General features: G+C 38.5%; 1 protein-coding gene across 1 annotated transcript in view; it reads left to right on the top strand.

Annotated features, from left to right (window-relative positions):
• Window positions 1-5,064: 5,064 nt before the first annotated feature.
• The window catches only part of CMC1 (C-X9-C motif containing 1), a 60,794-nt gene continuing 49,756 nt past the window's right edge, over window positions 5,065-16,102 (top strand). Inside the window, exon 1 of the mRNA XM_039836708.1 lies at window positions 5,065-5,277. Coding sequence (XP_039692642.1) covers window positions 5,259-5,277 — 19 coding nt within the window. The 5' untranslated portion in view covers window positions 5,065-5,258. The remainder of the gene's footprint in view (window positions 5,278-16,102) is intronic.

Raw genomic sequence — 16,102 nt, 5'->3', positions numbered from 1 at the left:
TGTAGGTATATACAACAATGTGAATGAGTCTCATAGCTCTTGAGTTGAAGAAAAGAAGCTAGATATGAAAGACTACACATTGTATGATTACATTTATATAAAGTTCAAAGACAGGTAAAAGTAATCAATTCTCATAGAAGTCAGGGGAATAGTTACTTTTGTTGAATGGGGTTTGACTAAGTGGGGGATATCAAAGAAGATTCTGGATAACTAGAAATGTTCTATATCTTGATATGGATGGTAGTTCAAAAATGTATACATATGTAAAAACTCATTCAGCTACACAAAGATTTGTGCTCTTTTCTGAATATAGGTCATATCTTAATAAATAAAAGCTAAAAAGTAAAAGAAGGGAAAAGGAATTAGAATTTAGCTCTCTTTAGTTTCAAAGACCCTCTCATTCCACTACATACTCTTTCTACAATGTCTCAAGTGTTTAAACAGAATTTTACCCATTTTTCTGGGATAGTGCACAGTAAAGTCTCCATAGATTCTTTAACAAACTATTGCAAGTAGGTTCATGTAGTGGAAATTGCAGAGTACAGGAGGCTGGTTATGAAAGGATGTAGTAAACTGGGACTAGTTTATAAAGAGTTTTGTGAACCTTATTAAAGGGAAAGGTTTGAGTTTTATTTATATTGGGAACCACTGAGGGATTTTATGTAAGAAATTTTATGATTATATTTGCTGTTGTGGGTGAAATGGATTTGAAAGAACGATGGGAGGAGAAAAATCCTGGGAGTAAAGAGCAAGTTTGGAGGCTGTTGTAATCATCTCTACAAAAGCAGATAGATCTTGGACTAAGAGTTAGAACAGCGTGGTTGGTAGATGAAATAAAGATATGTTATGGAAGAACGGAGAATGTATTGTGATCAATTGGATGTGGACAATGAGGGACAGATAGTTGCTAACTGAAGTGGCCAGGTGGACTGATCCATAGTGAAACAGGCCCTATTCAAAACCAGGAAAACAGGGACAATGTATCTTGTTCTGGGGAGAGCAATAATGTTAGCCAAGCGATTTGGGATTAAAGGAAGAGTTCTAGTCTTTGTAAAACAAATAAAAAACTAGACTGTGATTATAGGCTGAATAGTACCTCAGAAAATCCATATGTTGAAATCCTAAGCCCAGTACCTGAGAAAGTGACTATTTAGAAATAGGGTCTTTAAAAGAGGTAATTAAGTTAAAATAAAGTATTTAGGGTAGGCCCTAACCCAATATGACTTGTCTCCTTATAAAAAATGGAAATTGGACACAGACATACACAGAGAGAAGATCATATGAAGAGACAAGGAGAATTTGTCTACCTACAAGCCAAGGAGAGAGGGACTCAGAAGAAACCAAACCTACGGACACCTTGACTTTAGACTCCTAGCCTCCAATAGTGAGAAGATAAATTTCTGTTGTTGAAGCCACCCAGTCTGTGGCACTTTGTTATGGTAGCCTAATATAGCAAACTCATATAATTGTTCACCTGTACCTAAGCCCTTTTAAATCAGAGAGGGCACAGGCCATGGGGGTCTGGGAGCTAAAGCATGCAGCTCAGAAAGCAGACAGTGCCACCAGTGCCCCTTGGATAGTGATTTCCTATCTAGGAACTAGTTCTGACTCTGTCTATTGGTAGAGATGGAGTTTCTAATATTCTTCCAAATTTAATTCTCATTGGCTCAATGATAGGGCAGGGCAGAACTGCAGGTGGAAAGTCTTTAATTCTGATGCTGGGCAGAGTCGGAAGCAAGTGGGAGCTGATTGACCATCTCAATTTTTTAAAATAACCAACTGGATATCAACAAAGAACAAAAACAAATGCTAGGTATAGTCAGAATTGACTTGATAAACAAGAATTGACTTGATATACACACAAATGTCTATTCTACATACTAAATACCTCACTTTGCCTTCACTTATATCCTCTACTGTGGATCAACCACTATCTTTGCTCCCTTATGTTACTGCAACTTCCTCCTTCCTAGTCTCAGTATTGTTCCCCAGTAATGAGAACCAAGGGCAGATCATTTGAAGCATGAATGGATGCTTCAAATGATTCCATTTGCCAAGGAATGGAATTGCCTAGAAATTCTATGATTCTTTGTTCTAGTCTCCAAAGTTTAATTAGATAGATTTTTTTCCTTTGTAATTACTCTCACACCCATTCTTTCTTCCTACATTTCTGCATATCTTAGTTCAGGCTCTTTTTGAGATCCTGCCTGAACTACTGCAATAGCTTCCTTGCCATTCTGCTTACCTTCTGGCTCTTTCCTCACTACCTAAATCTCTCCTGCAGAAAAATCTTTAGAAAACATCACTTTGACCACAATGCCATTTTTCTACTTGTTAACCTTCAATAGCTCCTGACTGCCTACAGCAGCAAATTTAAACGCTCCTCAGCCTCGTGTGTAAGGCTTTGGGAATCTGGCCTCCTCTAACATATTTCAGTCTCATTTTCATCTATCCTAGCTCCCCAAATCCTCAATACACATTTAATTGGTTCAGGGCATTGCCCTCCACATGCCTGCCATGCACCCCTCTGCTTTCCACACCCCTGCTCTACTACTCATATTCTTCCATTCTTTACCTGCCCCTTTTTCTTTGCTCCACCTATCCTTCAATAACATCTTGAATCCCAGATGCTTTTATTCTTTTCTTCTAGCGTGACGTGCCATCTTCTCTGCCTACTCATGCTATGTATCATTCAAGGCCAACCATAATTTCTATTTCATCTTCGAAATCATTCCCAACCATTCTGGCATTTAATCCTTGTGAAAGGCTACTGCAAGGCCTTTAGGTGACAGATATTGTCCAAGCTCTAGGGATCATGGCTGGATAATACATAGTTTCTAATTTCCAAGACAATGTGCTCTCTTTCCTCTTTATGTGCCTATTTAACTTACTGCTCTAAGACTTATCTGTTAACAATGTGATATTTTAGGAAATGTCTTCTGTTTTGAATTGCCAATTACATTTCTATGAATTAACTTTTTAAAAAATGACTTATGTTTCCCAGTTAGATTGTAAAGGCTTTGCCTTCAAATGATGTAGTTTAATATGACAGAGGCGAGGGATACATTATTACATACCAGGCACTGAGGTGCTATTTTTACTAGTGCTTCTCATGGTGTAATATGTCTAGCAGTCCATTTTATGGGGCATACAAACACATGATTTTACAGATATTATTTCTTAGGATAAGGCTAAAGTATATAGTGCCTTTTTTTTTAATTCATTTAAAAAAATAATAATGGTTCAAGTGATTCTCGGTTATGGCAAAAATTATAGAAGTGGTCCTTGAATTATTAAAATTGTTATATGATACCACACTTATTCCTCAAAACAACCTTGAAAATGAGAAACTAAAGTCTAGAGAAACATTGGAACTAATTCAAGTCAGAAAGAGAATAGGTTGTGATTCAGGTTCAGGTGGAAGTACCTAGCTAGGTCTCTGACCAAAGCTCCCTAAGTTTCTCTCTTTACCAAGATGGTCTTTTGCATATAGGAAGATTTAGTTTAATTGCTTCAATGTGTGTCTGACTTTGTTTTTGTACCCCACTTCACGTCCTCAAAAAGATTTACTTTCTAAATTCTTCACCTCTAGAAAAATAAAAAGAGTACTAGAATGAATTTGGTGTGTTTCTAAGCACATTTATAAGACATACAAGGTAAAGGACCCAATTTCCTGCCTGGCTGAGTGAAACATTAATTCTTCACCTTGGCACCTCAACCTACAGCTGTAATAAGGGCTGTTATGCCCAAATAGGCCCTTAAACGGAAGACATGCTGAGCAGAGACCCACTTTCCCAGCCCTGCTCAACTGCGTCAGCTTTTCTGCCAACTGACCAGGCGGAAGCAGCAGCAGGGGAGGAAGGACTGCAGGTAGGTAGGGAGGGGATCATTTTGAAAGCCTTAAATCCCTTGCAGGGAAGAAGCAGCTGCTCCTTGTTTTTCTAACATCTGTCCCATCTGTCCCTGGCTGCACATCACCCTTTGGAGGCCTGAGCTAGCTAAACATGAATACGACAAGGAAGAATTTCTGAAGGCTGGTTGGTGAGTAGAAATGAGCATAATTGCCCCCCAGAAAGTGTCTTCTATTGAGAAGAGGGCAGTTGGGGTTCTTAAGGATGGTTATCACCTTACTTCATTTTCTTCACAAAACGTACAGATTTAATTGACAGACTTGGGATTTATTATATCACCCAAATAGGACTGAACTCCCTGAGGATATTATTTCACAAAACAAAGGTACCACTAGCATCCATTTTTTAATTTTATTTCTCAGTTTTAGTTGAAGTTCAATATTATTTTATGTTAGTTTAAGATGTACAGTATAGTGGTTAGACATTTATAGAATTTACGAAGTGGTCCCCCAATAAGTCTAGTACCCACCTGGCACTGTACATGGTTATTATAATATTATTGACTATATTCCCTATGCTGTATTCTACATCCCCATGATGATTTTGTTACTACCAATTTTTAATTTTAACCTCCAATGGAGCCACAGACTGCTGATTTGGAAGAGAAATAATGATACTGCACACACTAGACCACCTTCGTGGTTGGCACAAGCTGTGCCTATCTCGCTCATGGGGCATTTATCACCTTTAACAGTGTGTTGCTTCTATCTGACTCCTCTGCCAACGGGGTGCTCCTCGAGAATTGGGTACCTTATTTTTATTTAATTAATTCCCCCTAGTAGTCAAAACCATGGCTGGGACCTGGCAAGCATGAAATAGACATTTATAAATGAATGAACGTTAACGAAGAAAAAAATAAAAAGGATGATTCTCCGAAAGCAGGTGTGGAGGGAGGGGCTTGTACTTGTACCGAGTCACTACGGGAGGGACAGTCCCAAAGGCCCACAGCTTCTGCTCACGTCACTTCAGAGCCTGATCTGCAAGCGAGTGTCCCGCGCTCCACCCCAGCGAGGCTGCGCGGTTCTGACACAGCTCCGCCCCTAGGCGCGCGCGCAGCCACGCCCCCTTCCCCGTCTTTCCCACTCTGGAGTCCGCTCCACTCTTTGCAGGATTAGAGGCGGGGCCTGCAGGGCGCAGGCGCTGTGCGCGGCGGAAGTAGCGAGCGGGAAAGAGGGAAAGGGACCCGCTGAGCTTTGCCAAGGGCACCGTGCTCCTCCTATTCCTCCCCCTGCTATTCTTCCTCCGCGGGAATCTCCGAGCGGCCGCACGTGCTGCTGAGCTCAGGCTCCGCCCCTTCCCGCCCCCTGCCCGGGCGCGGCCACGCGGCTGCTTTCCTGTGTCGCCGAGATGGCGCTCGACCCGGCAGGTACGAGGGCGGGAAGCGGGGGTTGCTGCTCGGGTCTGTAACCGCGGGCCTGCGGGCTGTGGACCCGCCTGGGGAAGGTGCCGAACTCTGAGGTTACACTACTTCCGCAGACGTCTCCTCCCGCCTCGCTGGCTGCTTTAGCGTTTATGGCCAGTCCCAGCTTCCCTGCGGCCATAGGTTATCTTCCTGCCCCTTGGGGTTAGGGCTAGGTGAAAGGCATTGATTTCATGTCTAAGCTCTTGTCCATTTGTGGCACACAAACATTTTCCTCCGTAACGATACCGGTTTCTTTATGGTCACCCTGTTTCTCACCCTTGAGGCATAAATATCCTTCGAATAGCTGTAATCCAACTTAAAAACTATACAAAAGATCCATCACTGAGGCAGGAGTCAGTTTCTTTGGATAGGATTCACCCAAATCTTCATCAGTGTTACTTTAACTTAAATGCTTCCACTCCACTTCCATTTGCAGCAGTAGTACCAGTTTACCTCGAATTCCCGTCCTTACCGAAGCTCAGCTGAATTATTTTTGCTTTAGGTTATTTATGTAAGAGAAAGTAATTTTCAGAGGGAATGTTAATTGGTGTAGTCCAATTCCCTTCATTTTACGGATATGAAAACTCAAGGCATTGTGAGGAGAAATGACTTCAAACCTTTGCAGATTCAGAAATGAAAAAGTCACTTTGGTGGACCTCCAGGAGAAAGAAAAATATGTGTAGCTGTCAAATAATATATTTATTGAACACTTTATTATCAAGTTAAAAATTCTTAATTATCCCACAATAGCATGTGGTATGGTAGATACTATGACCTCCATTTTACAGATTAGGAAACAGGCTGAGCGAGGATGAAAGAATTTGAAGTATAAAAGTATTTCAGGAACACTTAAAGATCATACCAGTATTGGGCCAGGTTTTATGAAGCAGTTAACAATATATCTGGGCATTAAAGGATAGAATTTCTAACGGTGAGAGAGAAGATGTGGCAGAATGAGCAAATGTATAGGCAGTAAAGTGCGCTGTGTGATGTTTGGTTGCAGGGTTAATACCTTGATTTGGTTGTTGAGGGGAGCAGGGGCGGCAGTGAAGGGTGGTAAGGAAAGTTCAGATTGGAAAGATTGAGGCCTATATAATTCTAGTATTTCTGAGCTGGAAGTGACATTCAAAGTGATCTCATACAGATGAGAAAACAGACTCAGGTTAAAGGCTTTCATATGTTTATGTTCTTGAATTTAGACGAAATTTAGGAAAACATCTTCATACTTTCTTACTGTCTAGTGACTCTTTACCCACTCCAGTCTGTTGTGGTGTGCCCAAAGCCACACAGCTAATTGCTGGTAGAGCCAAATCTGGATAGAACTCAGATAACTTCCAGTCCAGCACCATAGATGTAGACTCTGCCACCATTTGAGTATTCATTGATTAAACAACTATTCGTTGTGTGCCCATTATATGTCATATATTGTAGGCCCTAGGAAACAGGTATACAGGACAAACAAGATCCCTGCCTCACTGCTCCTGAGAGCTTGTATCTACTGATAGACATACCCTCCCTCCCCATAGAAACACGCTTTTACAGATTGTGATAAAGATGAAGAAGATAGGCAGTGTCCTGTGGTAGATGGCGAAGAGAGGACTACCTTAAATAAAGTAGTCAATGAAGAGCTCTATGAAGAAGTGTCATTGGAATTGGAATCTGAAGGACAAGAGGAAGCAGTCATGTGAAGAGGTAGGGAAAGAATATGCTAGGCAGTCAATGTCACAGACACTTAAAATATTTGACTTGAATGAGGACCAGAGTGTGGAGGAGATACTAAAGGAAAGATGTTGGAAAAGTAGGCAGGCGCTAAGTGCTTAAAGGCTATGCTAGAAAGCATTCGGATGCTTTCTTGATGTTATCAAAAGCTTTTGGAGGCTCTTAAAGAGACAACATAATTTTTAAATTATGACATAATTTGTATCTTTACTACCCTGGCTGCAGTGGTAACATGCATTGTAGAGGGGTCTTGAGTGGAAGCAGGGAGACAGACTGAGATGGTAGAAATTGACAGGATTGCACTGAATAGGGTGGCGAAGGAAAGAGGCATTAAGGATAACTCCTAGGCATTTTACTTCAACGGAGTGTATGGTAATGGTCACATCTGACAGCATGATCATTGGAAACTTTCACAAAAGCAGAGATAGAAGCAAGATCAGAATGGAAAATAAGAAAGTGGAATCAGCAAGTAGGAAGATTTTAGAAAAAATTCTTTGTTTAAATTCCAGAATACAGATGTATTGAAGACATCTTTTTTTTTAACTTTATTTTTGTTTGGTTCATAAGTTGAAGCATAAGTTGAAGAAGTAGATACTTCTTTTGCTTTTTACAGCCCACATATCATGTGCCCCTACTGAGTAGATAGTTATACCAAATGAGGTTTATATAGCAAAATTTGTTTTATTGGTTTATATCACATTTTTTTGAGATCTCTATATACATTTGATCTTCATTTGGCAGTAGCTTTTAGGTAACTGTAGGGTCCATTTTTCTCAAACTGAATCCAGCAATAAAATGCAGATTACATAGTTATATGTAGTTTTATTTAAAAATATTTCCGTTTTTGTTAACATAGAGGTAACAACAGCACTCTTTGTAAGTTTATCAGCCATATTATGTTCATTATTTTCTCTTACTCTTTGATTGCAGAGAGAAAAAGCTGGAGGGTCTAAAACAACCCAGGAAAAGTGTGGAGAGAGATTAAATTAAAAAAAAAAAAATACGAGTGCCTGGGTTATAGTCCCAGATATTCAGGTTTAATTTTTCCAAGTCTGACATTTTAACATATCTCTACACAGAGTAGAGGAGAACCATTGTTCTGAACTCTCCTTTTATTGACTTTCAGAGAACCACTGTTCTGAACTCTCCTTTTATTGACTTTAAGCTTTGTTTTCTTATCGGTCTAATCTTCTTGTTCCCATAGGAAATTCTCTATATCTGTGATTGCGTAGTAATGATTGAGGAATATACAGTGTAGCCCATTCTCCTATCACAAGACTTGAGCACAATGAATCTTATTCTAAGTTATAGTTTCTTTACCAATTTATAACGCTTTCTACAAAGTTGTATTTTAAAAGTCCAGTCAAGCACAGTGATTGAAAATTTAAAAGATGGTTTATTTTGAACTTTAACCTATGATCGTCTATAGAAACAGTGTTAAAAGTGGTGCTTGTTAAAGTAGAATTTTCTAAAAGGTAAAATTATTACTCCTGCAAATACAAAGTGAGCATGTGTTGAAGATTTTCTTCAACTTTAACCAGTAAAATGTAAAAACAGTTCAAAAACCATTTGAGAAGCTACTTACATAGACAGTTGGCTTACATCGCTGGCTTAGGTAGAAACTGGATAATTTACAACAGGACAATAAACTGTAATCTTTGGGGCCATCTTTTCCACTGGTCAGAAATTGTTTCTGTCTCTGTTCAACAAAATTCTAGACGTTAAACCGCATATAACAGGTTGTAAAGTAGGCCAGTAACGGAAAGTCAAGCCCAGCGCTCATTCTGAAAAAACAGCGAGTTAGGCCTTTGCTATTTCCAGATTCCAGATAAATTTTCTGACACATATTCTCAGATGAGAACTCACAGGAATCTAGGCCTGGTCATTTTGATTTCTGACTTTAATAACTAGAAGAGATTCCTTTCTCCTTTTTTTTTTTTTCCCCTATCTTTCCCTCTTTCTGCAGAGTGGGAAGTTTCCCTGTGGATTTGTTCTCTACTTTTGTGCAGTGGGGCAATGGCAGCATGAGAGGTTTCCTTAAATCGTGTGTGTGTGTGAGAGAGAGAGAGAGAGAGAGAGAGAGAGAGAGAGAGAGAGAGAGAGAGAGAGACAGAGAAGATGTTTGTCCTGTCCTTCCATCAGTGTTTTCCAGAAATCTACTTAAGGGAGGAATACGGGACAGTGATGGGGCTCAGGGGGTGGAGAGTGGGGTCAGGAATTTTTGGCATTGCACGAGTAGATGTTTAAGGTATATGTGTCCTGGAAAGATATCATTATGGTAGCTCTTGGAGTTTTTGGGTTCTAGGGTTTCTTTTTAGTGGTTCCTGTGAGAATGTAGGTTAGTTTTAGCAGTACTAGCACTTAGTACTAGCACTTATATTACTGGAAATTTTTACTTTTTAAGTTAGACACCTGAACAAATTTGAAGAATCTTTTTTTTTTTCCTGAGCATTGTGTGGTTAATATGTAAAAGGTTATATAGTTGATTAGAAAGTTATTGATTTTATTATTGCTTCCCTATCTCTATAGGATCTTAGGCATAAATTGTATTGATAGTGCAAAGCTAAAAACCTGTTTAATGTCTACAGTTTATATATGTCTAAACTCAAAGTATGCTTGCACTAGAAAATACATTGTTTTTGTTCATTAGATAAATTTAACAATGCTTTGATGGTTCTCTGAAATTTGAAAAACACTGGCTTGAGCAAAGAGCGTAAGAGAGAAGGGTTGAAATAGAAGAGTTGCGTTTGCTGTGGCAGCAGAGGGGTTTGAGTTATGAATCATGAAATACCCTGTAAACTGTTTCAGGGAGTTTGAATTTTATTCTAACAACAATGGGAAGACAGTGCAAGTTTTCAGGTAAGGGAGTGACATGTAGAACTTTTGATTAGGTTGAAGTTATGCATTATCAGCCAAATATTGCATAAGTAGTGGTGCGTCTAAGGGTATCATATCTGGAGGCACATGATGTGTCTCTGTCATAGGTGATATTAATTTTGATCGTGCAGTCAGGCCTTGTTTCATTTTTTTTGCCACGTTTTTCCTCTCTTGCGATTAATAAGTAATCTGTGGCGATACCATTTAAGACCCTGCAAATGTCCATTCCTCATCAAAATGTCTGTTCCTCATCAAAAATTCCCCTTCGATTTAGCATCCATTGATGTCTTATTCAGTCTTTCCTATGATGGTTGCAAAATAATGAGTTTCTATCTATAGCAGTTTCTCCATATTTATTAGATGATTGTTGACATTATTCTGTAAGCAAGAGATGACTTTGTTTTTTGTTTATAGATTTATTATTGGTGTGGACTCATGAATTCCTATTTTTTCAATGTTTTTTAATTTATAACTTTATAATTATTTTTTTGCATATGTTTTTTCCAGATTTGGCCAGTGAATTCCTTCAAACTAGCTTCTGGGTCCTTGTGATATGCTGCCATCATTTTGGGGGAGCATTTCCTTTTTTTTCTTCCACACAAGATGTCCTTGGCTTATCCATAGAATTACTCATTTCTCTGACAAGCCCTGGTTCCTTTATTTGTGCACGATAGTAGAGAACAACATCTGGGTACCGTTGCGTGTTTCACAAGCAAGCGATTAATTAATGGAGTGCCCTTAGGAAAAAAACCCTGTGAGGGAGTGAGGGACACAGGAGAGGGAAGGAGAAGAAACTGAGCAAGGATGCGTTTTCAGGGAATGCTTCTCTCGGCCTACTCAGTTCTGATGCAGAGCAAAGTACAAGGTTTGTCTTGCTTTGAAGGCAAGGCGGCAGGGTTTTGTGCCATCTGTCAGTCACTGCCCACTGCAGGAGTTGAGGAGGAGGAGTGGCAGCAAGGAAAACTTCACAGTGCTACCATGCCCATGGGTAGGCTTGAAAAGCTTGCAGGTGTGACTACTTAACCAGCCTCTCCTACAGGAGGCACCAGCATCCTCTTCCATAGCTGACATACTAGCTTTATCCTAAAACTAATTTATCTGAATCTGTTAGGAAGCTTGGTTTGGGTAGTGAGAGTTCAGATAGTGATGCCAGCCAGGTAGGAAGGGGTCCTTGCATCCAGATATAAAATATTGTGGGGTTTGATAAAACAGTTTGAATAACATTGGCCTAAGATACGCTTAACATATACCAAACTGTGCTTTGTTTGTTTGTTTGCTTCTAGGCCAATTGACATACTGTTCCTACTTTGTGGAATTTTCTCTCTCTTCCCCATGTCCAGATTTGTCTAGTTCTTGTTCATTTTTCATACCTTGCTTTAAATTCAGTTTTATAGGAGGCTTTTCCTGATTGTCACCACCTATAATCTTTCAAAAATATTTTAAAAAATAATTAAAAACACCATCAAAATATCAAAGAGCCTGGGTATAGAGTTTTTTCCTTGAGAAATAGAATGAAACCTACAGATGGGCTGTGTCTATATCAAATAATTTGAGAAGTGAAGAAATGCATGATGTGGAAAATGGGAATATTCTACTTGTGTAGTAAACAGTAAATATTTTTCACATGATTTCACCTCTTTAAAATTTTAGAGACTAGGTGATTAGAAAAGTTAGGCAAGTTAATTACACCTAGACAGGAAGAGATTGCCCACCAACCCCAGGGAGGCGCTGCACTGTTATGGAAAAAAGCACCAAATTGAGATTTACACGTAGCAGGACTGACTTCTTGTTTCAGGCCTTGCCATTAACCTGAGGCCCTTAGAGTATTTCAAATGGTATACTTTGAGGTTTGAGGAAGAGATATAGAGAGTGAGATATATCAGACAACTGCTAAGACAGCTTTAAGCCTTAAACTTTTGTGACTGTAGATGCTTGCTATTGGTCTTAAGTTTTTGACTCATCACAGAAAGTTTACCACAGGAAAAAATAGCTTCGAATTTATATTTCACTTACTGGATTAGTATCACCATTTTTGTATAGAGGTGTTAATAGCATATTTGCAAAAATCTCTAAGTTTATAGATGTCAGGTATGCAAGAAATACTACCTTGTACTTGGTATAAGTGGACCAAACAAAACTGATTCCGAATAAGAATGTCGATTCCCAAAGTAACCATCTCCTCCACCATTTTCAATTATATTTTTAAGTGAGGAGATTGAGGGGGAAAATTTTAAGAATATGATGTTTACTGTTCCTCATTGTATTTTTGCTAAAGAACTGTTACTTGGGAGTTTTTACAGATCAAAGGATATGTTCATTAACCAAGCATGACTAATCGAAATATAGTGTTTCAAATGTTTATGCTGCAGAATAAAGACCTTGCCTGTCTTACACATTATTGTATATATATGGCTAATAACTATTTGTTAATAAAATGAATATCCATAATTCTCAAATATTTCAATTCTTTAAATATATGTGTCATTTATTAAACAGTTTTATTTCATAATTAACAAATGCTAGAAGTTAGAAGGAATCATGGAGATGAATTAAACATGGTCTCTTACCTCATTAAATGTAAGCTTCATGCAGTGGTTCTGAATCTAGCTGCATATTATAATTATTCAGGGAGCATTTGAAATACCAACGCATGACTTTTCCCCAGCATTTCTGATTTAACTGTTGGGGCTCAGGCATCAGAATCTTATAAAGCCCTCTAGGTGGTTGTTAGATGCAGCCAGGATTGAAAACTTACATTACCAGAATCTGTCTTAGTCTGTTTGGGCTGCCATACCATAGACTGGATGACTGAAACAACATAAATTTCTTTTTCACAGCTTGGGAGGCTGGGAAGTCCAAGATCAAGGTGCTGATTGATTCCGTTGCTGGGCTTCTCCTTCTTCTAAGGCCACTTATCTGATTAGGGTCCCACCTATATGACCTCTTTTAACCTTAACCTCCCCAAAACCATATCTCTAAATACAGTCATGTTGGGGTTTAGGGCTTCAACATGAATTTCGGGGGTGCGGGGGGGGTGCACAATTCAGTCCATAGCAACCACTGATCTATCAAGAGAAGATTGCATGGATAGTATGATGCGATGTGTTCTAAGTCCAGATGTGATCAGAGCCATAGCATTGGTGCATGCAAAATCTTGGGGTTAGAGGAAGCAGAAATCACTTTCAGGTGCTGAGGTCAAGGAAAACTTTGGGATGGAACATATTGAGTTCAATTTTAAATAAGTAAACCTTGATAAGAAAAGAAGAAGTAGAAGATAGAAAATAAAGACAGAAAATTGAGCTGGAGTATGACTTTACCAATTATTTACTGGGTCATGTTGCAGTATTGCTTTGAGCTTTCTGAACCTCAGCTTCTTCATAATACCTGTTCCTGCATGTGAGGGTGTTTGTAAAACAATTCCTTCTACCACCCCTTCCTTCTTTTCTTCTGCAAATATTTATTGTGCTTCTTCTGCATACTATATAAATGAAAGCTTTTTTTTTTTCTTTTTTTTGGGAGGGGTAAGATGGTTAACATAACCACTGCGATGGCAGAATGAAGATTTAAATTGCAGAAGTTTTAAGTTGAAATCTCGGTGTTAGTGGAACTTGGAAATTACCAATAGATGCTCAAAAATGTGGGCAGAGAGATATGGAGATGGAGACCAGCACTGAGAACTCAGCTTAATAAACTCCATTTTTAAAGATAGAAGTTTGCGGAATTGCCACAAAAGATAGAGGAGCAGAGCTTTACCTTGGAACTATTCATACTTTTAACTACTCATATTTTTTCTAGTATTATTACCATTGTTCGGAATAGTTTTAACATGCCTTTAAAATTTGCCTGCGGCATCTACAGTACATTCATCTTAATGTCCTCTTTTTGGCAAATTTTTGTTCAGAAGGTGAATTTGAATTTCAGCCAAGGTTAGCCAAAAGCAGTCTGGTTGAGGTAATAGATGCTCACCCTGGGAAATGCTACCCCTACAAAAAAGTATTATGGAGCTGGTTTTCATGTTAATTCAAACTGGCTCTGAAGGCCATGCCAGGAAAGATATTGTGAGTTATTGAGCAAAGGTTAAATCTTTGTAATAAATGAATAACTTCTCAATATAAAAATAATTTCCCTACTCCATTATCAAAGTGATGCATGTTTCTTTGTACAAATTTAGTGAAATTTTGTAAGATGGAAAAGAAGAACAAGTGGAGATGAGGTGGCTAAAGGCATTGGGGAACATTATAGGTTTAAGAATAGTTTACCATGTTCCAGATGTACATCAGAGAAAAAATAATCAGGTGTTTATTGCTGAGAAGTTATAGCCATAACATCATTTATTCCTTTCTCACATATCACTTCTGTCTCCGATGACACCGCTAATTTTCTATTAGACATCAATGGGAAACTGTGCTTGTAGGAAAAGATAATCTTGAAGTTTTGCCAAATAAGGTAAATGTGAAACCTTTTCATTTAAGAAATTATGGCCACAATGGAGATTGTAGCACATTTCTAAAATTGGCATGTCTTATTGCATAAGTTGATTTCCTGCTTTGGTATACTTTTAGATTTGTTGTCTTTTTCTGGTCTCATCTTTATTAAAGTATGTGGGTGGAAGAGGATGTTTTCACACCTAGTGATCTGCAGAATCTGAGGTCCAAGAAATAAGTGCTTTTGGGAAATGGGCACATCTTCTGTGAACTAGGTGTTTATTAACAATGAAAGCTGATAGGACAAAGTTTAAATGAGGCGTACTATTGTAGGATTTAGGTGGTATTTGAGCCAGAAGCTAAGGAGAAATAAGCACATTTACCTCATTGATGTGCTTTCTGTGTTTTGTAAGAGTTTGAGCTTATTAAAAAAATTAAATTGTTGCTGATTGACCTAATATTTGATGTTTACTCTTTGAATGTATTTTTCAGCCAACTGACAAATCACTCCTCTTGCTTTTTTTTTAAAAAAGGTATGAACCAGAGAATCAAGATTCCATTTAGCTTTACTTTCCTATCAAAAAATGAGAACTGCGAAATTGTGATGTTTGCTCATTCAAAATGATGTTTCTGAAACAAATAGTCCTATCATCTAAGTATTGTTTCCATGTTTCAACATAACTGCAAAAATTCACATAACCTTGCTTGCTGAAATCCCCTTAAATAGGCCACCACCTCAGGTGTGTAATAGTCGTGGAAGATGTGGGAACTGCATTACATGTCCATGACCTTGCCATTTTATTAGAGACTTGGGTTATTTCACCACTGTGAACATTCACTTCTTCAGCTGCAAAATAGAATCAAATACTTATCTGAGAGGGCTGTTATGAAGACTATAGGGCATTTATTACCTTCATCGTAAGGTTTTGTAAACAGAGGCAGACTGGAATATTTGGGGGGTGTGTAATCTCGCCTACTATTGATTTGCGTTTTGGTTTTTGTTGTAGAACTTGAAGGAAAGAGGTGAAAGGAACACTGATCACACTCTTAATTTTCCAAGTTTAAGTTCCTCTGCCCACCCCAACCACCTTCTTTACTTTATCATTATAGCAAGAAGGTATGAACAGGCTGGCAAGTATATGAAAATCTGCTCAGGAGCATTCATATCTGTGCTGTCAAGAACTGGAGTCTACCTAGTTTCCTGGTGTGAAGCACTTAGTGTGAAGGTAGTGATTGAGAACTCTGGTCTTGTAGTGTACTTGGAGGCCCTTCATTTTGAGACTCTTGGCAGCTGGTAAAGAAGAGGGACCTATGTAGAAACTGTTGCTAATGAGAACGCTGTTGCAGATTTACTACAAATGTCTTTCTTGTTCCTCCAAAGTAAACAGTAGCATGAAAATGTCCTCAGGAGCAAATAGATGAAACTAGGAAGTTAAAATTTTAAAAAATGGCATTTTCTAAATAAGAATCAAAGTAGTTAAATTAAAACATTTTCATTATTGAAAAGGCAAGTATCACTTCTTTCCAGTGAAAGACTCAGTAATATTTTGATTTGCTTCACTGTTATCTTTGTGGATTCACAGCAAGTACTATTGTCAGTAGTCTTATAATCTGGTGCTGCCATATTGCATGAACACGTGAGCCCCAAAGCAAAATCTGAGCTAACAAATTCAGCTAGCAAAAAAGGTGAAAATTGACTTTCAGGTGATGATAGAAGGTTGAAAAGTTAGAGCTTTGAAAATTTTTCCTGGTGGCATTATCCTAATTCT

This window comes from Pteropus medius, unplaced genomic scaffold (assembly GCF_902729225.1).
Source record: "Pteropus medius unplaced genomic scaffold, Ma_sr-lr_union100, whole genome shotgun sequence".
Taxonomy (NCBI): Eukaryota; Metazoa; Chordata; class Mammalia; order Chiroptera; family Pteropodidae; genus Pteropus; species Pteropus medius.
This window is presented reverse-complemented; position numbering and strand designations above follow the sequence as displayed.